The sequence below is a fragment of the Megascapheus bottae genome, chromosome 23, assembly GCF_031878675.1.
Source record: "Megascapheus bottae isolate mThoBot1 chromosome 23, mThoBot2.hap1, whole genome shotgun sequence".
Taxonomy (NCBI): Eukaryota; Metazoa; Chordata; class Mammalia; order Rodentia; family Geomyidae; genus Megascapheus; species Megascapheus bottae.
The window spans coordinates 11,696,288-11,722,068 of record NC_143531.1 but is presented as its reverse complement, the minus strand read 5'-3'; the positions used below and the strand labels follow the sequence as shown (position 1 = coordinate 11,722,068).

The following is a 25,781-nucleotide window of genomic DNA, read 5'->3' as shown; positions in this document are numbered from 1 at the left end:
CCGTTGGTGAGACCACTTCCCTGCGTGCTCCTGGTTGAGGCCGGACCTGGCGTCTCTGTGAGTGGGTTCGCCGTGAGTGACAACCGGGAAGAATTTGGGGTGCGCAGGTGGTAATCGAAGACGCCTCGCTTCCTTATTGCTCCTCCGGAGTTTAGAGAACCTGGGCCGGGCGCTGTCGGAGGCTCGGGTACCCCCCCACCCCCCCCCCCCCACTCCACCCCACCCCCGGCCCCGGCCCGGGCCCTGGCTTAAGGAGGCACAGCTTGACGCTTTTCGGAGGAACTTTTTGAGACCTGAATACGGGGTCGGGAGGTGGGGAAATGAAACAGTTGAAAAAGAAAAAAAAAAAAAAGCTCAGTGAATTAGTTTACTTTGATGTGAATACTAGAAAATTTGAATGTGGAGGAAGTGTGAAGCAAGTAATAATTACTATGGCGCCCGCTGTCACACTGCTCCTGCAGACCCCGGGTTAGGCGTCAGGCATGGAGTTAAGAAAAATGAAACAAATCAAGCAACAAAACAGGTTTTAAAAGAAGTTCCTGGTCCTTGATCCTCTGCCCCAGGTTTTATTCAGTATTGAAGTGATTCAAATCGATATTAAAGTCAGGCAAACGGGAGTTAATACATAATGTTGCTAACGGTGGTTATTATCTAAGATCCTGATCAGTTTATAGCAGAAAAATATTTACCCCCGCCTTGCCTTTTTATTTTGCACTGTACAGTAAACTTCCTTCTTCCACTGTGTAAATTGATCATGTTGTTGTTGTTGTTTTTAATTTAGGATTTTCTCCCGTTTTGTGGCAAAAATGGCAACTAATGATGCTGTTTTGAAGAGACTGGAGCAGAAGGGTGCAGAAGCAGATAAAATCATCGAATATCTTAAGCAGCAGGTTTCTCTTCTTAAGGAGAAAGCAAGTAAGGAAAGCAATTTCTAAGGAGATTTTTTTTTTTTTTTTTGGTCATAGAAACAGTGGCCAGGCCCCGAGTATCCCTGAGCTTTTTCAGCTCAAGGTTACACCCTACCCCAAAAGTCACACAGCCTCACTTCTTGTTTTCTAGTAGTTAATTGGAGATAAGAGTCTCACTTTAGTGCTTGGGCTGGCTTTGAACCTTGTACCTCAGATTTTAGCCTCCTGAGTAGCTAGAATTACAGGCATGAGCCACCACTTCTGCTTGGACATCCAGATTTTGGGTTTGAGTGATTAATTGGAGATGAGTTTCAAGGGGACTTTTCTGCTGGTCATAATCCTTAGGTCTCAGCCTCCTTAGTAGCTAAAATTACAGGTGTGAATCATGGGCGCCCAGCTCTCCAACCTTTTATTAAGATGTATACTTTCATATTACCATCTGGTAGAATTACTTTTTTATGTAGAAATTGCTACTGCTATGTACAAACGTATCAAATTTCTATTTTCAGGACTAAATTTGCTTTGGAGTTGGTTTAGTGCCATATACATTTTTTTAAGTTTCTTAATAACTAATATTGAGTGTCATGATAAAGTTCTGAAATGTTTTACAGCTCCAAATTGAAATAAATGCTTTCTTTCCTACACAATATTAAAAAATGGATGGGGCTGAGAGCAGGGTGGGGGGAAGGAAGAGGGTAAAGGAGACGGAGAGGAGAATCTAGGCTAAACATCTACAGACAGGATTCTTACCCATATAAACACATAATTAGCCACTGGAAAATTCTGGGGGATATGAGACAAATCACTGTTTTGCAGGACTAATCCTGTTATCAGGCCTCTGACATCCACAGATTATCCATTTTCTCATTGGGGTTACATTGCTTCCCAAGGGATTTTAAAACAGATGAGTTGTGGTTGTTTGTGGTTGTCACAGATAATGTTTACTGAGCACTACCACTTGGGCCATGCCTTCAGCCATTTTTGCTTTATCGAAATGCTTTAGAGTTACATTTTGAATAAGCTTTCACTTTTTTTTTTCCCCCTCCAGGCTGGCATCGCCTGTAGTCTTCCTTTCACACAGCCTGGATAACATACATGTCTCACTGCACCCAGCTTATTGGTTTGGTTGGGGACTTGTTCCCTTTACTTTCGTTTGGGTTGTCCCATTAAGCCACCAGTCCTGGCTTATTTCCATTCTATATACAGATTAGAGCATTCACAGAATGTTAGTACTTGAAGGTAGAAGGGGTTTGTGGAACCAGTCCCTTAAGGCTATCCAGGGTTAACTATATCACGTTGTTTGAAGTATTAAGCTGGAAAAATCACTGGGTGCTATTGTATATCAACCACGTTCTTTCCAAATAGTATGCAAAAAACTTTAAAAATAAATACACATTTTAAGTGGATTTCTTTGATCCCAGTTTTGCAGGCAACTTTGAGAGAAGAGAAAAAACTTCGAGTAGAAAATGAGAAACTAAAGAAAGAAATTGAAGAACTGAAACAAGAGCTAACTCAAGCAGAAATTCAAAATGGAGGTGACTAAATATAGAAATGATATTGTTTTCATTTATAATATTATATAACCTATTTAAACACATAGTTATTTTCCCCTCACAGCATTTCCACTGTGCATGGCTCCTCCTTTATAGAAAGGAAAATGGAGACTTAGAAAATGTCAATTATCTTGCCCAAAGCCATGCAAAAAGTGGTAAATCCAGGGCTCAAAAATCCCATACTTTTAGTTTCTTACTGCAGTGTAATGATCATTGCATTCTTTATTGAATATTTAGTGAAAAGTAGCCACAGTGATATTTAACGTAACAGAGAACCTTGTGTGTCAAACTATATTGTTTCCTTTTTTAAAATGTGTATGTATAAACCGTTTTGGGTTTTTTTTTTTTGCCGGTCCTGGGCTTGAGCTCAGGGCCTGAGCACTGTCCTTGGACTTTCTCAAGGCTAGAGCTCTACCACTTGAGCCTCAGCACCACTTCCAGCTTTTTTCTATGCATGTGGTACCATGGACTCGAACCCGGGTCTTCGTGCATGCTAGGCAAGCACTCTACCACTAGGCCAAACTCCGGGCCTTAAACCCTGTTTTATACATGAAGAAAATGAAGCTTAGCGGTGGAAAGTTATTTGCCTGAAATTGTAAATTTTCTTATTCAGTCATCAGATAGTCATTTCAGTTATTCTAAACAAAATTTTAAAATTTTGTTGAATATTATGTTCCTTGATAATTTTATGAAGCAGTATTTCTGTTTATAATTTCAAGTACTCAAAGACATTTATGTTTGGTTCCTTTTTGACTAAGTAGTTTGCCTTTTACCTTTGTTTAGTTGAATTATTTTGAATGTTATACAATCATTACCCTTAGATACTAGTACTTAGTTCTCTAAATAAAATTATGGGTAAAAGATCAATGATTTAAGGCTAGAGAAAATACTTTATTCAGTGGAATAATACTTTTATCAATAGAAAATTTCAGACTGGTACGTGCTTTCAAAGTCTAGTTGGTTTGGATTACAGGTACAGAATTAAGTAAAATTAAACAGTTGAAATATTAGTGTGACACTGCAATTCTTTTCTCTCAAGGTAACTGCTCTAAAGCTACATCAAATTCCTCACATGATTATAGTTTTTTGATTTTCACTGTATATTAGTTGCTTTTAATACTTCAAAACATTGCAAAAGACTTTGCCCTTTTACATAGTATATTTTAACGGAGTTGGAGATGAATAACCCTATCTATCATTGTCTGTGATGGGCTAATTTCTTAACTTTTGAATGGCTCGGATTTATCAGCTGAAAAATGGTAACATGAAGAGAAAGTACCCTAGGCTATTTAGGAGAATTAAAATGAGTCAATTTATATAAAGCATTTTGGAATTGTTTTGGCTATAATAAGTCAATGATCAATGTTAGTTGTTGATGATAACCATAATTTTCTTTAGCAAATAGTTACTGGAAATAGTCATGCCTTTATTTTTTTGTTATCTAGATAGTTGTTACAATATACTTAATTTCTTAGCAGTTGTTCTGTAATCTCAGATAATAGATTATTGATAGTTACAGGTAGTGAATTTTTCTTTTAAAAAAACTCAAAAAGAATCAACATTTAGAATTCACAAATCTGTTTGTTTTACCTTGCTTATTGGTTCAGTTTAAGTGACATTATCTGTTTCACTTTCTTATTAGTAAAGCAAATACCACTCCCATCTAGTACTCCACTGCAAGCTAAACCTATAGCTTCTGAAAAGGTGCTGCAGTCTACACCAGTAACCATCTCTTCTGGTCCCAAAGAACAAGTCAAAGGAGAGGGAGGAGAAGAGAAGAAGATGAAGGAGAAAGCTGATAAGAAAGGTAATTTTAACTATTAGGCTTATTTGACTCTTGACTCTCATCTGATTACGTGTTAATTATTTTATCCAAAGGAAAGTTGACAGTTATGTCAGCTAGAATAAAATAATGAACAATATAGAAACTGAGTGTTTTAGGATATTTGAATGTTAACTAGATTGATAGTAGAAGTGTGGCATGTTAGAGGGTTCATCATAAGTGAAAACAAAGTTGGAATCCATGCATAATTTTATTTGACAAATTGCTAGTGTAGATTTGGGATATAGATTCAAAGATATCACTGGTAAAAGTTAGTCCAAGCAGAATATTTGTAAGTAAAATAATTTTTCATTTTGATTCTGCATTCTTTTTGACAGAAAAGTTAATTACACACTTATGGAGTCTATATTTTTGCAGGCTGCATTTTGACTGTTTAAAGTGATCATATGTTAATAGATAGTAACAATATAAATAAAGGCAGGTTTATTAAATCATTAGAATAAAATGTTCCTTTCTGCTCAAATGCTTGCTGTGAATAAACTCAAGCATCCAGTCTAAGGGGAAATTTTACAGATGGAAAAATTTACTATATTCTTATAACTGGTAAGAAACATGCATCTGTAAATAACATTTCACAGTAGTTTTTTCTACATTTGGCAAATGATTGTGAGGCTTTCTTTCCCTAACTAGATTTTTTTTTTTTTTGATTTATAGAGTCCATTCACAAATTTTTTAGATTTTTCTCTGGCCCAGCTTCAGAGAAAGGTCAATCTATCTATAAAAGGCCTGTGGTAAATATATTACTCTTTGCATCTGAAGATTTGAGTCACAACCACGTGACACTGCTATAGTGTGAATTATCTCTGAACAAAGTAAATATGAATGATATTCCACAAAAACTCAGCATCAGGCAGATTAGAGAAATAGCTAAAATAGTGTTCACATGCTCAAGATTTTATGACTTGAATTATTTTTCTTTTGTCGGAGATAAATGTTCTTTGTACTATTCCTTTTATATCTGTCAGTGTTTATACTTGGTATTTTTCATTTTTGTTTCTGGTGCTGCCCATTCTTAAATCCTTTTTAGGGGAGAAGAAGGAGAAAAAACAACAAGCAATAGCAGGAAGTGCTGACTTGAAACCAATTGATGTGTCCCGTCTGGACCTTCGAATTGGTTGCATTCTTACAGCCAGAAAACACCCTGATGCTGATTCTTTATATGTAGAAGAAGTAGATGTTGGAGAAACAGCCCCAAGAACAGTTGTCAGTGGGCTGGTGAATCATGTTCCTCTTGAACAGGTAATCTGTGTAGTTAAAATTTGTTACAACAAAGTCTTTCCTGCTTGGTTGTCTTTCTCCTGTCTCCTATCTATGTGATCAGTTCTATGTGTCTATGTGTAACGTTTATTAAAAATGGCTTCTGTATTCTGTAGTCACCAAAAACTTGAAAAGATCTGTTCATTTTTACTATGCTGCTTTTTTGGCTTTTTGAACTTGTACAAATGCATACATTCATTCGTATCCTAGATACAAGTATTTATGGAGCATTTGCTTTGTACCAGTCACTACTCCAGACAACACAAAAAAATATACAGCAGCAAATTAGAGTTGGTAGGTAGTTAGACAGCTGGATAGATTTAAAGTCTGCCTTTATGAAATTCAGATCTTTCTGAGGGAGTCAGAAACTCATCAATATATAGCTGTATCCTTTGATAAGTAGTAATAAGTGCCAAAAGAATCAGTTTAGGAATCTAGAATGTACTGAAGCCAGGATGGTGTTATTGTTTATAAAGTAGCCTAGGAAGGCTTCATACAGAAAGTGATAATTGAGTATCCATATAAGAAAATGACCAAGGCAAGTCAAGTGTCCTTTGGGCAGAATAGTTCCAGCGGCCCTGTGACAGTACATTCCTGGGATGTCTAAGGAGTATCAATAGCCCTGTGACTAGAGCAGAGTAAATGAGGAAAGTCATGGAAGATAAAAATCAGAGCTATGGGTGCCAAAACTGTTGGAGAGATCATTGTAAAGACTTGTTATGAACAAGGCAAAAGGTCTTGGTAGGGTTTTCGGCAAAGAAATAATAAGGGTTTACCTCATATTTTATTCTTACTGTTCCTTGTGTATGCAAGGGTAGAATTAAGATTAGTAAAGAAATGTATAAAGTGGAATCGATTTGGCACATGTGTGGGTGTTTTTTTTTTTCCCTAGTATTGGGGTTTGAACACAGTGCATCATGCTCGCTAGGCAGATGCCCTGCTACTTGAGCCATTCCTCCAGTCCTTTTGCTCACTTTTTCCCTGGACCTCGATCTTCCTATTCATGTTTCACATGTAGCTAAAAACGACAGGTGTGTACCACCATGTCCAATTTTTTAAAGGTTAAAATGGTGATCTAAATGTTTTGTCCAGGTTGGCTTCAGATTGCCATTCTCCACATTTCAGCCTTTCAGTAGCTAGGATCACAGGCATGAACCACGATATCTTGCCACTCTTTCTTTTCTTTCCTTTTTAACATTCAGATCTCCTTCATAACTTTTTTTTTTCCTGTTACCTCCAAAACTGGGATTTAGATTGGGGCATTGTACTTGCTCCAGCATGCTTTACCATTTAAGCCATACCTCCGGCTTCCTCCAGCCTACTTTTTAATTGGTTATTTGGAGTTTCATGAATTTTTCCTTCTTACAGTGGCTTCATACTGTTGTCCACAAGACTTCATCCTTCTGTAGCTAGCATTAGCCACTTGTACCTGGCTTTGGAGGGCCATGGAAGGAAGGTGGTATCGGGGTCCCATGCTTGCTAGGAGCTCTATACCGCTTGAAACAATCCTCCCATTTTTTTTTTTAAATCACAGAATTTGGGAATATATTTGTTCGTGAAGGCACATTTTGTATAGAATATTTTGGATTTTTTATGTCCTCCCTGAAACACTTATATATTTTTCATTTTAAAACTATTGAGAACATTTAAAGAACTACATAACTCATTTTTGCTAGTTTGGGAAATAAGTATTTCAACCTTAGCAAAATATAGAAATTTCTTTTCACTTCATTTACAAATTAAAGGAGTAGCACTAAATGTTAATTGTAATATATACACATGATGCTTGGATAAGTAAATGAAAGTTATTCCTTAAGAAAGAAAGTACTGGAATTTTTACCAAGCATTCCCTAGTCTATCCCCAGTATAACAAAAAAGAATGAAGGAAGGGAGGGAGGAGATGAGAGGACAGGGTGTAGAAGGAAAGGAGAAAGAGTAAGAGAGTAAGAAATTTTGCAGACAATATTAGAAATGATGAAATGTGTACAGAATAAAGTGAACATGTATAAATGAATGCATTTATTTTAGTGATGATGCTAGGTGAATGCTCTTTATGCATGGAATGATTTAATCCTTGGACAACTTTTAGTAAAGTTCAGAGTTACTTCTCATAGTTCAAGAAACAGGCAATACTAGTTTGTGCATTCCCATGGCTGCTAAATGACAGCAAGATCAGCTATTTAGTTATTCATCTGACAGCTATTTAATGGAAAGGTCTGTGCTTTTCAACCATAAAGCTGTGTTAGTTTTCTTTTCATGCTTATGTGATGATTCATAGTAAGAGTGAAGTTATACATGCAGAAAAAATGATGCATCCACTAATTCCATGTCTTATATTTCACATAGTAGGTGTCCTTTGCTCTTTTAGATGTGACTATTCTGCACCTCTAGTCACCAGTTTAATTTCTATACAGATGCAAAATCGGATGGTGATTTTACTTTGTAACCTGAAACCTGCAAAGATGAGGGGGGTACTATCTCAAGCGATGGTGATGTGTGCCAGTTCACCGGAGAAAGTTGAAATTTTGGCTCCTCCAGATGGATCTGTTCCTGGAGACAGAATTACTTTTGATGCTTTCCCTGGTAAGTATGGAGTGGTTTTTTAAGTAAGTTGAGAATCACTGGTGATTTCAAATAGTTTCATGAAATGACCATTATTAAATGATATTGAGATTGGCTCAGGGTGACACATTGAACATAATCATGTAACCAAATCTCAGTCCCTGAACACATACACTAAATAAGACTAGAGAGTCTTTGTGCTTGGTAATGTACTAATATTACTGTAGTATCATAGAGCAATGTGACTTCAATATAGAACAAATTATTGTGTTACAAAAGCATTTAAGATATAGACTATCTCAGGCTATAACTCAAAATGACAAATACAAAGTTCAGATATGGGTGAAATGCAAACCTATCTTACAGTATACTTGCATAGGCTTTTACTCTGCTCAAGGGTATAGAGAAAATGTCTCACTTCAAATTAAATTATTTCAGTTGGACATCAGAAGCTCATACTTTAAATCCTAGCTACATAGGAAGATGAGAGGTGAAAGCCTGTGGTTTGAAGCCAGCCCTAGCAGAAAAGTCTGAACCTTCCATCTCCAGTTAGTCAGCAAAATGTTGGACTGAAGGTTTTTAGCTCAAGAGTTAGCCATGAACAGTCAAGCCAAGCAAGCTGAAGGCCCTGAGTTCAAGGCACGTAATAGACTCTCCCCTTCCAAATTCATTTACTTGACAATGTAAAAGAAAATTGCATTGTATTATTTGATTTTTCCAGGAAAAAGCCTGAGAGATGAAACTTGGTAACATTCAAAAAAGTTTCTTGAACTGTATTTTGTGTATTTATGTTTTTTGGGATTTGAACTTGGGTCCTCTCACTTGCTAGGCATATACTTTTCCACTTCAGCCTTATCCAAATCCTTTTTTGTTGTTGCTGTTTTTTTTTTAATTACTTTTTGGAGTAGGGTCTCATGTTTCTGGCAAGATTAGCTTGCTTCTTGATCATCCTGTGTATACTTTTAAGGTAAATTAAATGGGTCCTTCCCACCATGCGCAGATAATGATTAGGAATATGTCTTACTAATTTTTTACTTAAGCTGGCCTTGAACCATGATCCTTCCATTCTCTACCTCCCAAGTAGGTAGGATTATGGGCATGAACCACCAGTACTCAGCTCAAATAGGCCTTTGAAGCAGAAAAGAAAGCACTGTTTGTAGACATAGAATAGGTATTTGTTTCATAAAGTAGTAAAAAAAAAAAGTGCCAGGCACTCGTGGATCATACCTGTAATCTTAGCTACTCTGGAGGCTGAGATCTGAAGATTGTGGTTTGAAACCAGCCTGGGTAGCAAAGCCATGAGACTTTTACCTCCAGTAAACTACCTAAAAAGCTGGAAGTAAAGCCATGAGCACCAGTCTTGAGTACAAAAGGTCAGGGACAACCAAAAAAAAAAAAAAGAGTAAAAACATTGTGAGATTAAAACAACAATGTAGTTAAAAGGCAAAGATAAAGTGAAAGTAAATTAGTTTGAATAATCAAAATCATTTTGGAGCTATTTGCATAAATAACCTTTTAATGGACTAGCAAGGCTAAGATTGGTTGTATGGGCTTAATATGAAAACATGGTATTTTATATGAGTTCCTGTGGCTTTGAGTATGTATGTATGTACTGAGCACCAACTATAGTATGTCATGGTCTGCTCTGTGAATCCTTGTCTTAGTTTTCTTACTAGATTCCCCACTTTTTTGTGAAAAGTTCCAGTCTGGATGATTTATTAGAGAAACTATGTAACTTTAGATTCTGAACTTGTAATTAGCAGTCTTCTCTCACAGTATCAGAATACTCCCCGAACTTCTCACTCGGGCGAGAACGACATGTATTTAGTCTACAGTTGTTTAGAAGTCTCATTAACTGGGAATAAATGACAAATTATTTTTCTTTAAGATTTAAATGCACTGAGTATAGCAGCAAAAATAAATGATTTTGGTGTGCCCTCACAGATTAACATTCCTTTTATTTAAAATTTTAAGCATTATTAGTTTTTTAAAGCTTTACTCTTCCTCTGCCCCCCGCCCCCCAGTCCTGGGCTTGAGCTCAGGGCCTGAGCACTATCCTTGGACTTTCTCAAGGCTAGAACTCTACCACTTGAGCCTCAGCACCACTTCTGGCTTTTTTGTACATATGTGATACAATGGAATCGAACTTTACTCCTTGATATATATTGTGAAATCAGTGATTTAAAACCGAAAACTTGTTTAACCCCTCTCCCTCCATTTTTTTTTTTTTTAATACAAATTTGGGACCTGTAGTCCAGTGAACTCTCTAGTTCTAGCTTAGTTGGTAGAAGGATTAAACCACAGATAAATACCTAAAAATTATTGTAGCATTTTGTTTGTTGACTATTGCTTATGATAACTAATATGAACTATGTCATTATTGAAGACTGTAGTTCTTATTTATTTATCAGAATGAACTGATAATTTCACCATTTGAGTCAGATTCTATTACCTAAATGTTACTGTGGAATAAATTAAAATAATTTTTTAAAGTTTATATACATATATATTATTTATCTACTCACTTACTATTTGAAATACTAATAATCCAGCATGAATTACTTGTCTTGGTTGTATTATGGCTTCTTTCATTCAGTTTGGCCATTTGCCTATATGTGCTTACTTTTAAGTTCTATAGTCTGATATATTTTTTCTCCCAAATTCTCCCTTTGTTTCAAGTACTTTATCAACAAGAGGTAATGTTTGTAAAGTGAAAGAAGACAAAATCCATATTTGATCTGTTAGTAGTCATCTCCCATATGCATATCAAATTTTTTGGTCAAATATTTAAGCACTAGAAAATAATTTAAACCATCTTCTGATTGTTTTACAGTTGGATTTTTGTCTTCTGCTATTACTATTGCTCTAGCAGTATAAGAATAAAAGTCACAGTGTATTGCTATGCAACAAACCATTTTCTCTCATGATTTATCAGTGGAGTTTTTTTTGCATCTGTTTTGCATTGTAAGACTTAAGGTATCTGCTGATAAATGTTGATATGTGCTTGATGTGATTAGTGTTTAGGGAGTGAGATCTTACATTTATTAAAAATAGTATAGAAATTACAACTCATCTTTGAATTGTAGTTTGGACTTGAACATACTTACTGATTTTTTCCAATTACAAAGCCAGAAATTCCCTAGAAGTTTGAAGATGCCAAGTAGTTTGCTTATAACAATAACTACAGTTTTTCTCACCCACGAAACACCTTTGAGAATCTTAAAGTGAAAACTATAAATTTTAGTATTTAAATGCGGTAATTGATCCCCAGATCCCCAAGCAAATAACCTGAAATCAGTGTTGCAGCTAAGAGACAAAGGCCCAGCACTTTGTGAAAATGCATTCTTCAAGGTCTAAGAATAAATGAGAATTTACATTCTCACTTCTATGGTCATGCATATTTCCATTGACACTGAATCTTACAAATAATGTAAATTAGTAGTTAATAACAAAGCACGAGTTTAGCCTTGCATTTTTTTTTAATATTGTATTTACTTGGGTTCTTGTCCCTGAAATGCATGCATGTATGTTTCTTTTTCTGCTTACTCTTTTAGAACTGCATAGGTAAAGATCTCCACGTGCTCCCATGTCTAGTTCTTGATCCTTAACTCACTCATCAAAACTTCTGGCAGCACTCTGGATGGTCTCTTGCGTCACTGACTGTATATATCATGTCTTTTTTTGCTGATGTGTTATCTCTTCCATCTCTGACCTCTAATTGGTGTACATTGATCCTTAGCCTCTTCTTTTTCTCTTCATGCCATGCATTTCGTGTTGTGTTATTTTTCCCCCAATTCTATCAAGCTGCTTAATGGACTTACACGTATCTCACAAGAGGGAGACTACATGTTGTGTTTCAGCCTTCCCTGCAGGGGTCTCCTTTTCTACAGTATTTTCCCACTGATTTCGTAGCAACTCTGTTGTCCCAGTTGATTATCTGGTTTTCATTGAACCCACATCTTTTTCAAAAAATGCTATTGATTCTGAGCAGATGTAAATAATTGTCATTGTCTCCACTGTTTGCATCTTGGTTCCAGTGTGAACACTTCTTATTTGGGTGACTGCAGATACTTCTGACCTATCTTTCAACTTTTACTATTACCTTGCTCCTATCTAAAATGATGTTGATGATATTTTATTATTTTGCTTAAAGCTAGTCACAAACTTTTCTTATCCATACTACAGACCCGAATTCTAAGCATGGTCTCCTAGTATCTCATTAATCTTATATGAATCAACTTTTCCTGCTTTATTCAACTGGAGCCACTGGCTCTTTCTCCAGAGAGCTACATCACTTGCTCCTTCATTCTACCCAAGTCTTTTAGATATTAACTGTTTGCCTTATGTTTTTAAAAATATGTATTCCCAGCTAATAATACTATGTATTATTTATTGTCTGCCCACATGAAAATCAAACATCATGAATTCAGGTTTATTCACTACTATATTTTTAGCATATTGAAGTATATTTGGCATAAAAGATTTTATTAAATTGGCCAATTAAATAAAAAAATAGTAAAAACATTTTTAAAAATATACTTAAAAGCTGGACTCATTCCTGTAATCTTAGCTAATCAGGAGGTGGAGAAATGAGGATTATGGTTCAAAGCTAACTCAGGCTACGAAAGTCCTCGAGACTTAACTCCAGTTAACCACCAAAAAGCCAGAAGTAGAGCTGTACCTCAAGTGATAGAGTGCTAGCCTTAATCTCAAAAGCTTAGGGACAGTGTGTAAGCCTTGAGTTCAAGCCCCAAGATAGACACAAAAGAAATGAAAATTTATACTCGAGAATAAAGCTATCTAAAGTTATTATTGCCCAAATAATTTCTATCAAACATTTTTTTTGTTTTGTGAATTACTCAGCTCCTTGTTTTCAGTTGTGTGTGTTTGTGTGTGTGTGTATTCATGGACACACACATATATTAGTTACACCAGTAGTTAAAGTGATTATAATTAAAACAGTCAGGTATTGATATATATAATAAGTTAGTTCTGGGCTTACCTTGGTCACACTAGTGAAGGAACTTGCAGTGTATAAGAAGGACCTAACTAAAATAAAATTTCTCATCCCAGACTTTGAATGCTAGAATTTTTTCCTTTTAATGGTTTCAAATATATTTTCCATTCTTTATATCTGTACAAACTTTTGTAGATTATTTTTTCTATAATTTTTCTGTGTGTGTTAATATTAGATTGGCCTACAGTAAATTTCTAGAAAATCTAAAGTAGAGTTGTAGCACAAAGCAGTAATGTGCTCGCCTTGAGCACAAAAGCTCAGAGACAACGCCCTGGTTTGAATTCAAGCCCCATGACAGAAAGAAACATATATAAAATTTTAAAAAATCTGGGCTAGGAGTGTGGCCTAGTGGTAAGAGTGCTTGCCTAGCATGCATGAAGCTCTGGGTTCTATTCCTCACTACCACATACACCAAAAACAAACCCCAAAAGTGGTGCTATGGCTCAAGTGGTAGAGCACTAGCTTTGAGAAAGTTCAAGGACAGTGCCCAGGCCACAATCAAGCCCCAATACTGGCAAAAATAAATAGTCTTTGTTATTAATAAGAATACAATAAATATTTTGTTAACAATATAAACTATTAATGTAAGAATAAATGCTAAATATTTTGATTAAAGATCATGCTTGTTATATAACTTTTTTTCTTTGCTTATCCCCAATAGGAGAGCCTGACAAGGAGCTGAACCCTAAAAAGAAGATATGGGAGCAGATCCAGCCTGATCTGTACACTAATAATGAGTGTGTGGCCACCTACAAGGGGGCCCCCTTTGAGGTGAAAGGGAAGGGTGTGTGTAGGGCTCAAACCATGACCAATAGCGGAATCAAATAAAACAAATGTATTATTGAAATACATTGGAGAAAACTTTAAAGACAATAAAAAGGAATATATTTGTGTCTTGCACATGAAATTTGACTGGCTCATTTTTGTGTTCTCTTTCAGTCTTAACTACTGTTTTACCTTCTGTGTATTGTTTTCAGTTGATTAGGGAAACTACATGTTACTTACGGATTTTGATTATTTATTATGGAAGGAGGAAATTCCTTTGTTTTGATTATTTTTCAGTGGAGATATTTATTGGTTAGTAGATTATGTTTTTCTTTGTACATTAAGGTAATTTGACTAATCTATAGTTCATTATCCAGTCCTTGGCAAAACCAGCATGTTGTTGCTCACCAACAGTTGAGTTTTTTCTTTGGTTTTGTTTTGTTTTTTGTGCCTGTATTGGGGCTTGATTTCAGGGCCTTCTCTCTGTCATTTTGCTCAAGACTAGCATCCTCCCAATTAAGTCATACCTGCACTTCTAGTTTTTTGCTTGTTAATTGGAGAAAAGTGTGTCAGACTTTTTTTTGCCTAGGCTTGTTTTGACCGTGACTGCTCTCATCTCAGTTTTCTGAGTAGCTAGCCACCTAGACCAGTGATTGGTTGCCTTTTTAACAAGCCATGCACTTTGATTCTTTGTGTATACAGTAAATTATTGTTGAATTCATTTTCCTATAGTGATAGTTCATCTCAAATGAGTAAGAAATAGAAAATTTAAATGAGGGGCAAATATTTGGTTATATACAATTGTGTTTAGTATTGGTTAATAACCCAAAGATTTTACAATAATAATGAAAGTTGGAATAGGTTGGTGGTAAGATTCTCCATCTAAAATTGAATTTTTTAGGTACCAACTTGTGGGACTAGGAAAGAATGATTTAAATATGCTTGTTTATTATACTTTTTTAGTTAAGAGTTTTCTTTTGGATAAGTCTTGGCTGAGATAACACCTGAGTATAACTCCAAAAAAAATATTTGGAGGAAAGACCCAGAAGAATAAAATAATTGTTGGTTTGAAAGTGAGCCATCTGGAACATTAGAGTGTAAATTAATTATTGTATACTGTATTATTTTCACCCTTATGTATTCCCTAGTTTATTTTTACTTTAGCCCTAACTTTCCACCCCCGTCTTAATTCCCAAATCCCTAGATTTCTAAGTAAAAAATATGTGTTAATGTTATTTTCTGTCTTCATCAATATTATATCCTATCTGGCAACCTCTTGTTCTTGGCAACAGGAACAGAAACAAGCCTGGGGCTCAGTAATTGCAAGGAAAAAGAATAATCCTTTTTTAATGAAGGACTAACTACTTTTCTTATCTTTCCCATTGCTACATAAATTTTCCAACAGCAGTTATTCAGATCTTTCTGTTTATGTTCTCTGTGGCAGTCACATGATGATCCTTTATGTCAGGACTTCTCTTAGCAAAATTCTACATTTATTTTTATAAATTGCCTCATTTGAGTATCATACATCCCATAGAGAAAGGCTGTCAATGTATACATACCATGTTAAGGCTAAGGTTACACATTTGGCTGCTTGTTGTTCATTTAAACCCATTTAAGTTTGCACACCCGGGAACTTTGGAAAGAATGATGCAGTCATTTGAAATCAGTACTATGAATAAATTTCTCTTTGAAAAAGATTAGTGAAAAATGCAAAGGAAAATACAGTAAGTTAGGCAGAAGAATGATTTTTGCTTAAGTAACATCTTACTATAACACATTTTCATAAGGAAAGATAACATTTTTCTCTTAAAACTACATTTCTTAAAAGACATACTTGTGAAAAGAGATTTAAGATAAATTTTACATGAGGATCAGGAGTAACAATGCTACCTGAAAATTTGCCTTATTGAAATGTCTACAGGCAAATTCTTAAGTTAAAACATTAATCCTTATTTAAAAAAAAGAAAACAAAAAACATTTGGCCGGGAGTTTGGCCTAGTGGTAGAGTGCTTGCCTAGCGTGCACGAAGACCCGGGTTCGATTCCTTGATACCACATACATAGAAAAAAGCCGGAAATAGTGCTGAGGCTCAAGTGATAGAGCTCTAGCCTTGAGAAAGTCCAAGAACAGTCCTCAGGCCCTGAGCTCAAGCCCAGGACTGGCAAAAAAAAAAAAAAAAAAACCCAAAACGTTTTAGAGTATAGATAAACAGCTAAAGACAAAGGTTTTTTTGTTTTTTTGCGGGTTTTTTTTTGTTGTTGTTGTTTAATTTGAAAACACTAATTGTCAGAATTGGGGGGGAGAGGGTTTTAGCAGCAGTTCCTGATTTCCCCAGGATGGTATGCACTGATAAGAATCTGGCCACAGCTACCAAAAAAGTCAAGTATACTAGTTTACATTTTTATCTTCATATCTCACTATCTGCCTGCCATCTAAGTAGGAAAAGATGAATGATTTAATACATATCATCTGAGCATGAGTTCAAGTAACAGCATTATAATAGTCTTTTTGGGCACTCTGGGAAAATGCCAGTTGCTCTTGTTTCCAGTGATAATTATTATATTGCACACCAAAATTAGTAATTTACAAATTTAGTATTTGTAAGTTGATGACTATCTGTGAAAACGTATACAGAAATGTTAAACACAAAGTTAATAATTGGTGGTAGATTTACCTCGCATTACTTACCTCACAGTTATTTTTCCTTGATATTTTCCCACTGCTCTATTAAAAATATCCCAAAGATTGCTACACTAATACAGTGTCCAACCTGTAATTCAGGGTCTATTTAGAGCCTCTTCCCCTTCAAGGTTCTACTTAGAATCTATTATTGCAATTGTTACATTGTACTTGCTCTGAGGTTCCCTTCTAATGTTTCCAAACTTCAATGAAAACCCCAGATTTTAAGAAAGTAGAAAAAAAAAAAAGTTGGCACTGTGACTGTTACCATGAGCCAGGTTATTTAATCATTGTGTTTTCTCTGAAGTAGTATTGCAAATGGGGGAACACTGACAAAGTTAAGCAAATTTCCTTCCCTCTCCACCCCTCCAACCCTGCTTTTTTCCTTTCTTCCCCTTTCCCCCTTTTTTTTTTATCCAGCCCAAAGCATCAGTACTTTTTAACTTACAATGTCCAAAATGTATATACAAATATACATAATCACTGGTTGTAATACAGAATTCCCATGGTCTATATCCACATTGACAAAAGGCTGGTTTGAAAAGCCAATCTCTTGACTCCAACAACCAATACTCTTTCTTTCCTTTTACTTATGTTTTATTTAAAAGTAAGAACTTGATAATGATTGTCTTTTATAAACTCCACGATCTTTTCTAAGATTTTCATTCTTTGTTCATTAATTGAGTTGCCTTTTTTATACTGGAAAATGTATCTGTGCTGAATGGAGGTCAGGAGACTTAGCAGTGTATCAGAGGCCTCACATAAATACTCATTTTCCTTGAAGCCAGCCTCTTCCAGTTTTTCTGCATGGGTGAAAAGAACAGCAGTGTGATTCTTCCAAGCATCTCCCAGAAGTTCCTGAAAGAGAGATGATTGTTTGCCTTGGACTGTATTCCTCAAAAAGGAGTGAAGGAGTTGAGGTTCAATGTAATTAACTCTTAGATCTGTGTCATAAGATTTCAGAAAGCTGATATGTGTCACAGGGAGTAGATATGGCTTCAAGTGTTATAAGCAAGTAGAGGGAGAAAAGTGGGCTCTGAAGACATTTGTTTTCTATTTTATTTTCCTGCTACAATTGAACTACAACCTAAAACTCTAATGTATATTATCTGCTTATACAGAATGGATACAACAGTCAGTGTTCATTAAACTCACTTGACAACCTTACCCTGTCAGAACTACTAAATTCCTTTAAGTCAAAGGACCTCGACCAAGGGGACCCTTGTGTCATTTTGTAGGTATGTTGTGTAATCATCTCTAGAAACTTCTACTAAGGCCTTAAAATGATATAACATGGTTGCAATCTATCAATAATCAGATGACATGTAATGGAAAAGTTAAAATGCATTTGGTGATTTGGAACTGCTACAAAAAATTACTTTAATCCTTATCCTCACTGAACATGCTTATAATAAAAAAATCAAACATTTTATTGAATGACTTCTAATGTGGTTGCAAAACTTAAAAGCTGGTGTTCCTTTAGTAATATGTGGAAGTTGGTTATGTAATAAGTTTTTGTTTCATTACTGAAAATAGGATGATATGAAGCAAAAGTAATAGCATGTGGCAAATTATTCACATAATGTGAAAGGCATCTAGGAATAGCTACTTAACTTTTTTCAATATTTAGACAATTTATATGAAATCACGACACTATGACAGAAAAATAACATTATCTTATCTGTACAGTGCTGCTACCAAAATATTTCCAAAAGTGTTACCAGCTTCTCATTGGAGAAAAAATGCCAAATGCCTAGAAATAAACATAACAAGAAATCCAGAACTTATACTAATCAGTAGAAAGGGAAGAAACATTCAGTGCCAGGCTTTATGCTGAAGTGTGTACACGAACTGTCTCTTTTGAAGCTCAACATGGTTCTTTGTGGGAGGCTTTTTAAAATTATTTTCATTATTATCTGGAGATGCTGACACATAGACCTAGTTACAGGTATTAGTAAAAATTCTACCTTAAATTCTTTGAAAATAATAGCAGTCCAGGAAATGATTTTCAATGTGTACTGCACATACAGAGTTAGCATTTATGACATTGAAAACAAAATAAGAAGGAAAGAAAAGGAAGGAGGTGATAGGGAGAGTAAGAGAAATAAATGGAGGGTGGGAAAGAGGGAGGAAGAAGACAAAGGACCTAGGATTCATTAATATGAAAATACCCATGAAAACTGTGTGATAAAGTACTTAAAATTGAAACACCTCATAGCAGTAGTTGCCAGTGAGAACTGATCTAGCTTGGTTTTGTCAGCCATTTACACATCCATCTCTAAGATTTGACAGTAAGCACTTTGCAGACAGGATCCTTGATTTCCATATCAATCAACAATTTTAATGTGATATAAATGCAATAATAGGGGGCCAGGAGTTTGGCCTAGTGGTAAAGTGCTTGCCTAGCATGCCCGAAGACCCGGGTTCGATTCCTCGGTACCACATAAATAGAAAAAAGCCAGAAATGGTGCTGAGGCTCAAGTAGTAAAGCTCTAACCTTGAGAAAGTCCAAGGACAGTGCTCAGGCCCTGAGCTCAAGCCCACGACTGGCAAAAAAAAAAAATGCAATAATAGGGAATGGGAGTGTGCCCTAATGGTACAGTGCCTGCCTAGCATGCACGAAAACCTAGCTTCATTTCCTTGGCACCACATACATAGAAAAAGCCAAAAGTAGTGCTGTGGCTCAAGTGGCAGAGCATGAACCTTGAAAAAGCTCAAGGACAATGTCCAGGCCCTAAGTTCAAGCTCCAGGACTGACAAAAACATGCAATAATAATCTGTTGAATAAAACTGAAATTTACAATCTCAGAAAACTGAGGTTTTTGTTTACTTGTTTTAAGGATTTCATTTTGAAAATTCATTTCTGGGATGCAATATATTTATGGTAAAGCTTCCCTTTCATTCTACAGTTCATAGTGCTAGATTTACCCTATAGTAAGTTCTTTCTATTTTGCATTTAGAACAACTCCTTTGAGTAATAAGTCCAGCATATTTCCCCTTATTAGTTCAAAATGTGTCTACCAAAACTCTAAAACAAATTTCTGTTTCAAGAAAAATCTGAATTAAAATGAGGCCAGCACATTATGAATATTATTTTAAACTTCACATAAGTTTCTCAAAAAGTACTTTGTCATACTCTATGTGTTTATAAAACATGAATCCATTTGAAAATTTTAATTAACCCAACTTTTAATGCTCAACGCTTATAAATGCACATACTCATGTCAACAGCTAATAGGGCCAGGAAAAAAATCACAGGAACAGGCAAGAATTTGTTATTATTTTGGTGTATATTAACATCTGTCTGGTAGAGATTGCTACAGAGATGAAAAAAGAATGGACAGTGGTGGTATAAATTGAATTGTGTTCTCCTTCATTTTTCTGTGTTGGAGTCCTAGATCCTGTTCTTCAGAATGTGACCCTGTTTGGTAACAGTGTTGTTGCAGATATAACTGGTTACTGGAAGAATTAGAGTTAGCTCCAAATGCAATATTGTGTGTCCTTAAAAAAATAGGGACTGGGAGCATGGCCTAGTAGGGTGCTTGCCTAGCATGCGTAAAGCCCTGGGTTTGATTCCTCGCTACCACATACACAGAAAAGGCTGGAAGTGGTACTGTGGCTAAAGTGGTAGAGTCCTAGCCTTGAGAAAGCCCAAGGACAGTGCTCAGTCCCTGAGTTCAAGCCCCAAGACTGGCCAAAAAAAAGATAGGACAATTAGAACACATAGAGAAAGAATATTATATGGTAATAGAAAGTCATAAAATATGAAATCATATGAAATAGCTTTCAACAAGCCTAGGAGAAGAGTTGGAACAAATCCTTCCTTCATACCATCAAAAAGAACCAGCCTTGCAAAATCCTTGATATAGGTCAATTCCTAATTTCTGGAACCAAGAAACAATAAATACCGGTTATTTATTAGTGCTATTTTGTAATAGCCCCAGAAAAGTAACATAATGTTTTAGCCAAAACATTAATAAAGTGCTACATATATTATATGTATGTAAAAAAAAAACAAACAAGATTTCTGAGCTGGGTGCTGCTGGCTCACACTTGTAATTCTAGCTGCTCAGGAGGCTCAGATCTGAGGATCATGGTTTGAAGCCAGCCAGTACAGGAAGTCTATGAGATTCTTATCTCCAGTTAATCACAGAAAGAGCCAGAAGTGTCTCAAAGTGATAGAGTGCTAGCTTGAGCAAATGGAGCTCAGGACAACACACAGACTCAGTGTTCAAACCCCAGGACTGGCCAAAAGAAAAAAGAAAAAAGGAAGAAAAAGAAAAAAAACTTCTGGACTGAACTATATCTCAAGATCATGTGGAAGACATGGCAAAAATGCATCAGAACTTTTAGTGCTACAGCCGAGGAAGATGAAGTTTATAAACCACTTCAGGTGCTTTATTTCTTCTGTGTGTATTTATTGAGGGTCTACTGTATTCTAAGGAGAGTCTTAATGGAAATTCCTCTAACAAAACTTAGAGTGATCCCTTAAGGGTAAACAGGTAAGTACTTCCAACTGAGTGTAATTGCAGGATCGTGCTAGAAATTAGGTTGATCCTTAGCCCAGCTGAGCTAAGGATGGAAAGTGGAGGTAAAGAGAAAGGATTAAGAAAACTTACTTTTCTTTGATAGGATCGTGGTGTGATGGTTGAAAATGAACAAGAATAACAGGGAATTAACATTGTGAGCATGACTGGAATTTTATAATAGTAGGATATTATTTCTATACAAATACAGATTATTGATCCTGATCATTCTTAGCTCTACTAACTCCTCAAATTTACACCCAGACTTGATACTTAGTATAGCACTCCTGTGGTCATACAGTTTGCTCTGTTATTGAAATGTTTACATGCAAGTCAATGAATAGCTTGATTCCTTAACTCTTGAGTATCACTTACGCAACCCTGTTTATATTTATTGATTAGTGCCTGGACCACCTTTTTCATTAAACATTTCTGAAATATCACCTTAAAGGAAATTCATCTTAAATAAATGATTTTGTACAATAGTCCTCTTTCAAATACATATCAAATTCCCTTGTGGTATAACTTCACAGTCTTCCTTTAGTTCATGGTTCTCTGTACTATAACAACATGATCCCTCTTTGTTTCCATCAGACATTTCCTAGGCTTTAAATGATTATCTCATTGAGGGCAAAGAGTCAACCCATCTCAGGATAATAGACTCCTAAGCCCATGTGTTCAGTCACTAGAAAGTATTTACATATTGGTAATTATTTATGAAATGATGCTCGTGTTCTCATCTGTGAGAGAAATTGCACTTTTGAATATCTGCCAAAATCAGAAGAGAATGGTTGATTTAGCTTAGAATCTTTAACTTGATTTGGGGCCAGAAAATAGTTGAGTATTTGGAAGTAGTATCACTTGGTGTATAGTCAGACATCGTGTCAGTAAGCCAAACATGTTCACTGTGGCCACAGAGAAAGAATGATCACAGCTAATTTATACCTCACAAAAAAATTCAGGAGCAAAGTAGGTCAGTGCAAGTTACCTTGTGTTAATAATTAAAATATAGTACTAAGCTTGGTGGAAATTTTATAATCATAAATTGTCTGATTTCAGAGTGCTAGTGGGTATGAATGCACGTAGTCCTTTTGGGACAACTAGTTATGACATAAACTGTGTTTTCCAGGAATGATGTTCATTTTCCCAGGACCTCACAACCCTGCCCCCCCATTTGTTTGTGGTTGATGAAATCATAGCATCTGGAGTTTTTAGGGGGAAGAACTTAAAAAAAGCCAAGTATTACATCAACTACAAAAATATTATCATAGAACAGGAGGACATAGGGGCCTTTGCAGATATACTTAATGTTATTTTCTTCCTCTTTTCCTACAAAAGTGCTACATCTTCCTTTCCTGGAAGCCTGATTCCAATGAGATTCGGAGAACAGTCAACCTTAGAGAGTGTCTATCAAAATGACTTCTTTTGCTAGGTGAGAGTATAGAGGCCTGTGATGTTAAATAGCTTGGTTATAGCCATATGGTTGATTACATATAACAAAGATCAATTCCAGTACAAATGGTAGCAATAAAATAAGAATGGTCAAAGCTAACATTTACTGTTCATTTACCATATGCCAGTCTCTCCACTAATAACAATTGATTACTGTTATACCAAGATGATAGTAACCCAAAAGGTGTTCAATTAAGTAAATATTATTATTAACAACTTACCAATGATGTTTAGTGAAGTTATCTAGCCATAAATCACAGATCAAGTCTGTAGCTAAACAGAAACATGGACAGAGCTCAGAACCATGTGCTTCAACTCTATATTCCCCCATATCTATGATACATTTGAATGAGTGCTCATCTCAGTATGGAGGAAATTATAGTCATGGTAATGGGTTACTATTTTATGTGGCTCTACTATAATTTTGGCACATTGATAAGTTTATCACATTTATTAAATCCAATGCTCAGAACTCTCTTGGTACTTGAACTCAGGGCCTAAACACTGCCTGTGAGCTTCTTTTGATAATGAGTAGTGTTTACCACTTGAGTTATAGCTCCACTTCCAACTTCATGGTGGTTAATTGAAGGTAAGAATTTCATAGACTGTCTTGCCTGGGCTGGCTTCAAATTGCGATCCTCAGGTCTCAGGCTCCTGTGTAACTAGAATTACAGCTATTAACATCCAGAAGACCTCCTTAGCATTAGTAAAAGGATCCCCTCTTCTAAGGGAAACCCAGAACCAGAGGTCTTAGTAACAGTAGGCTTAAAAAAACCCTTTATCTAGCAACTAAGTCCATAATCTTTGTTTCATATATCCATGTCCTGAGCTTTTCACACACATATTCCCCTTTAACATCAACAGATGAGTTTTTTCAAATTGTGAATAAAAAACACACAAAACTATACACCAACAGCTTGCTTATAAAAATAATAATACTGCTGCTAAGGGTGAAGAGAGTACATTAGTCCATTGCTGGGTTAGAATCCTGGAGCAGCTAGCTCTTCCCTTGAGGTGGTTGTATTATATCTTTTCTGAAATGTTATTTTTATAATAGAGCACTAGCCTTGGGCAAAAAGTGTCCAAAGGCAGTGTACAGGCCCTGAGTTCAAGCCCCAGGAGTGGCAAAAAAATGCATCAATAATCAAAGGTGATGTATGTCATTTACATTCTATCTGAAGTTCTTGTGATCTTCTCATAGTTGTAGTGGAGCTATTTATGAGGCAGGCAATGGATTGGAAATTCCTAGTTTCTTTTCTACCAATAGTGCAGAGATCTCCCAAAATGTTTGCCAATATGTAAAGTCTTATGAAACAATCTCTTGTATGTTCCACTACTTTGAGACTTAATGCTTTCTCATATCTGACTCTCCTTTATTTGTTCTAGACTATCGATTTGGAAAGGAAGGCCTTCATTCTCCATCAAGCACTAAATTCCACGCAAGTGTTCAATGCCTGAGTCAATGAATGAATATCTGTTTGCTGGTGGTATAATTGATTGTCTCCTGATGAATCAGTATTTTAGTTCTGTTGCAGCTCAACTGTTTTAAGAAATATATAGAAAGTTGTGAAAATGCAAACATGCAGACAATATCCTGGAGATGCTGTACTAGTAAGTCTTGGATAAATCCATATTTTTTAACAAGCATCCCAGTTCATTCTGATGCAGATAGTTCAGGGATCATAGTATAAAGAATTATTCTACAATCTTTAAACTTTTAAGAATTATTTAACCTAAGAAGATTAGTATGGCCATGTTCCCGCTCTGTGACCCAGCTGGAAAATGACTTACTGAATTTTCTAAAGGAAAATGACAAAAACAACTGAGCAGAAAATCGATCCTGGTCCATTCACACAAGGAAGATACCATGAAAATGGGAATCAGAGTACCAGAATAGGATAGCTTTATCTTTATATTACCTGGATCAGCTGAATGGGGTGAGATGCTTCCTGCCCACAGAAAGGTACATCTGCTCTCTGGACCAGCAGTGCAAGATGGAGCCCATCTTCCCCAAAATGATGTTCCAGAGCCTTCTTGGCCTGCTGTTTCACATGCTGCATGCTCAGCTTGCTGTGTGGATAACCTGGAGTGTCCAGTACCTGCACTTGCAGGATTATTTCTTGCCCTGCTCGACGCATGAAGCCATGGAGGTGACAGCTGCGGCCCAGTTTGCATTCTTGGGTTACAGAACACGGGGCGAAGCAACTGTGGAAGTCAGTACTTCCCAACAGAATGTTCCCAACAGAACTTTTCCCACTCTGAGTTCTACCAAAGAGAGCCAAGTTGATCACTATCTTGTTGTTTGTCATGGCTGTGGACAACACGAAGACATGGAATATATGAGCCTACATTCACCCAATGAAAGGCTTCTGTTCTAGTCTGGAGCACTCCATATAGGATTTTTCTTTGGTATTTATAAGAGGAGTAGTTCCAAGATCCCCTTCCAAAACGAATGGATGCTCAAGACCTTTCTTTGAAATAGTATAGTATTTGTATAGTCTTTACAAAAATCTTTGCATAATCTCTAGAGAATGTATAATACCATGTAATACCATTTGAATGGTTATTCTATTGTGTTTTGTAGGGAATAAGGATAAGAAATGCAGCCTACCGACAATCAATACACTTTTTTTTCAAACTGAATATTTTCAATCTACCATTGGTTGAATTCACAGATGCAGAATCCACGGATGTGAAGGGCTGAATGTACTACCTTTGATTTTCTTCTTCCTCATTCATGGTAGTAACTAAAGCATGGAGGAAGATTCTACGAAGGTGAAAGTACAAAATGTGGAGCAAGGATTATTTAAGTCACAATGATAGTTTAGAATAAGAGGACAGAAAGAAGTCAAATCTGATAGGGAAGCATGAAGGAGTCATAACTGTCAGTATATGAGATAGAAATCCCAAATTACATAAAGATAATGCAAAACATAATTGGTAATGTATGATGTGGTAGACAATTTGGTATAGAAATGGTTATTGAGGATCCTGAGCTCGGAAGCAAAAGAAGAAGGAGCATTAAAAAATATCTCACTTTTGAAAAGTTAGAAACCAGTCATGAAGATACAATCCTTTTTTCAGTTTTTTTTTTAAAGTGTCCTTCACTTTCAGGCCTCTCCATTCCCTGAATATACAGTGTCATCTCCAAACAATCATATTTCCCTGTTTCCTGAATGCTTCTCTCATGTGAAACATGGATAATTTCAAAGAGGA

At 36.0% G+C, this 25,781-nt stretch overlaps 2 protein-coding genes across 3 annotated transcripts; one reads left to right on the top strand and one right to left on the bottom strand.

The window, feature by feature from the left end:
• Positions 1 to 14,040, top strand: Aimp1 (aminoacyl tRNA synthetase complex interacting multifunctional protein 1). 2 transcript variants are annotated; one of them, XM_090356718.1, is made up of 7 exons: positions 1 to 57; positions 782 to 915; positions 2,330 to 2,443; positions 4,104 to 4,268; positions 5,332 to 5,543; positions 7,976 to 8,144; positions 13,802 to 14,040. In XM_090356718.1, exons 2-7 carry the CDS (start codon positions 807 to 809, stop codon positions 13,966 to 13,968), a joined length of 936 nt encoding a protein of 311 aa, XP_090212844.1. In that variant the 5' UTR covers positions 1 to 57; positions 782 to 806; the 3' UTR covers positions 13,969 to 14,040. The 2 variants fall into 2 exon arrangements, with proteins under 2 accessions (XP_090212844.1, XP_090212843.1); XM_090356717.1 differs by lacking the exon at positions 1 to 57 and adding an exon at positions 103 to 187.
• A 3,118-nt stretch (positions 14,041 to 17,158) lies between these two features.
• On the bottom strand, positions 17,159 to 24,874 carry Gimd1 (GIMAP family P-loop NTPase domain containing 1). The gene is made up of 2 exons (XM_090356568.1): positions 24,485 to 24,874; positions 17,159 to 17,445 (listed from the first exon to the last, which is right to left on the bottom strand). Exons 1-2 carry the CDS (start codon positions 24,872 to 24,874, stop codon positions 17,185 to 17,187), a joined length of 651 nt encoding a protein of 216 aa, XP_090212694.1. The 3' UTR covers positions 17,159 to 17,184.
• Positions 24,875 to 25,781: the final 907 nt, after the last annotated feature.

Bases quoted from the DNA above. Each gene is read 5' to 3' on its own strand.
- Aimp1 (XM_090356718.1), top strand. From the start codon at position 807: ATGGCAACTAATGATGCTGTTTTGAAGAGACTGGAGCAGAAGGGTGCA. The intron at 916-2,329 runs GTAAGGAAAGCA...CTTTGATCCCAG, and splicing joins TCTTCTTAAGGAGAAAGCAA to TTTTGCAGGCAACTTTGAGA. The intron at 5,544-7,975 runs GTAATCTGTGTA...ATTTCTATACAG, and splicing joins ATCATGTTCCTCTTGAACAG to ATGCAAAATCGGATGGTGAT.
- Gimd1 (XM_090356568.1), bottom strand. From the start codon at position 24,874: ATGACAAACAACAAGATAGTGATCAACTTGGCTCTCTTTGGTAGAACT. The intron at 17,446-24,484 runs GTAATATAAAGA...TCTCTCTTTCAG, and splicing joins ACCCCATTCAGCTGATCCAG to GAACTTCTGGGAGATGCTTG.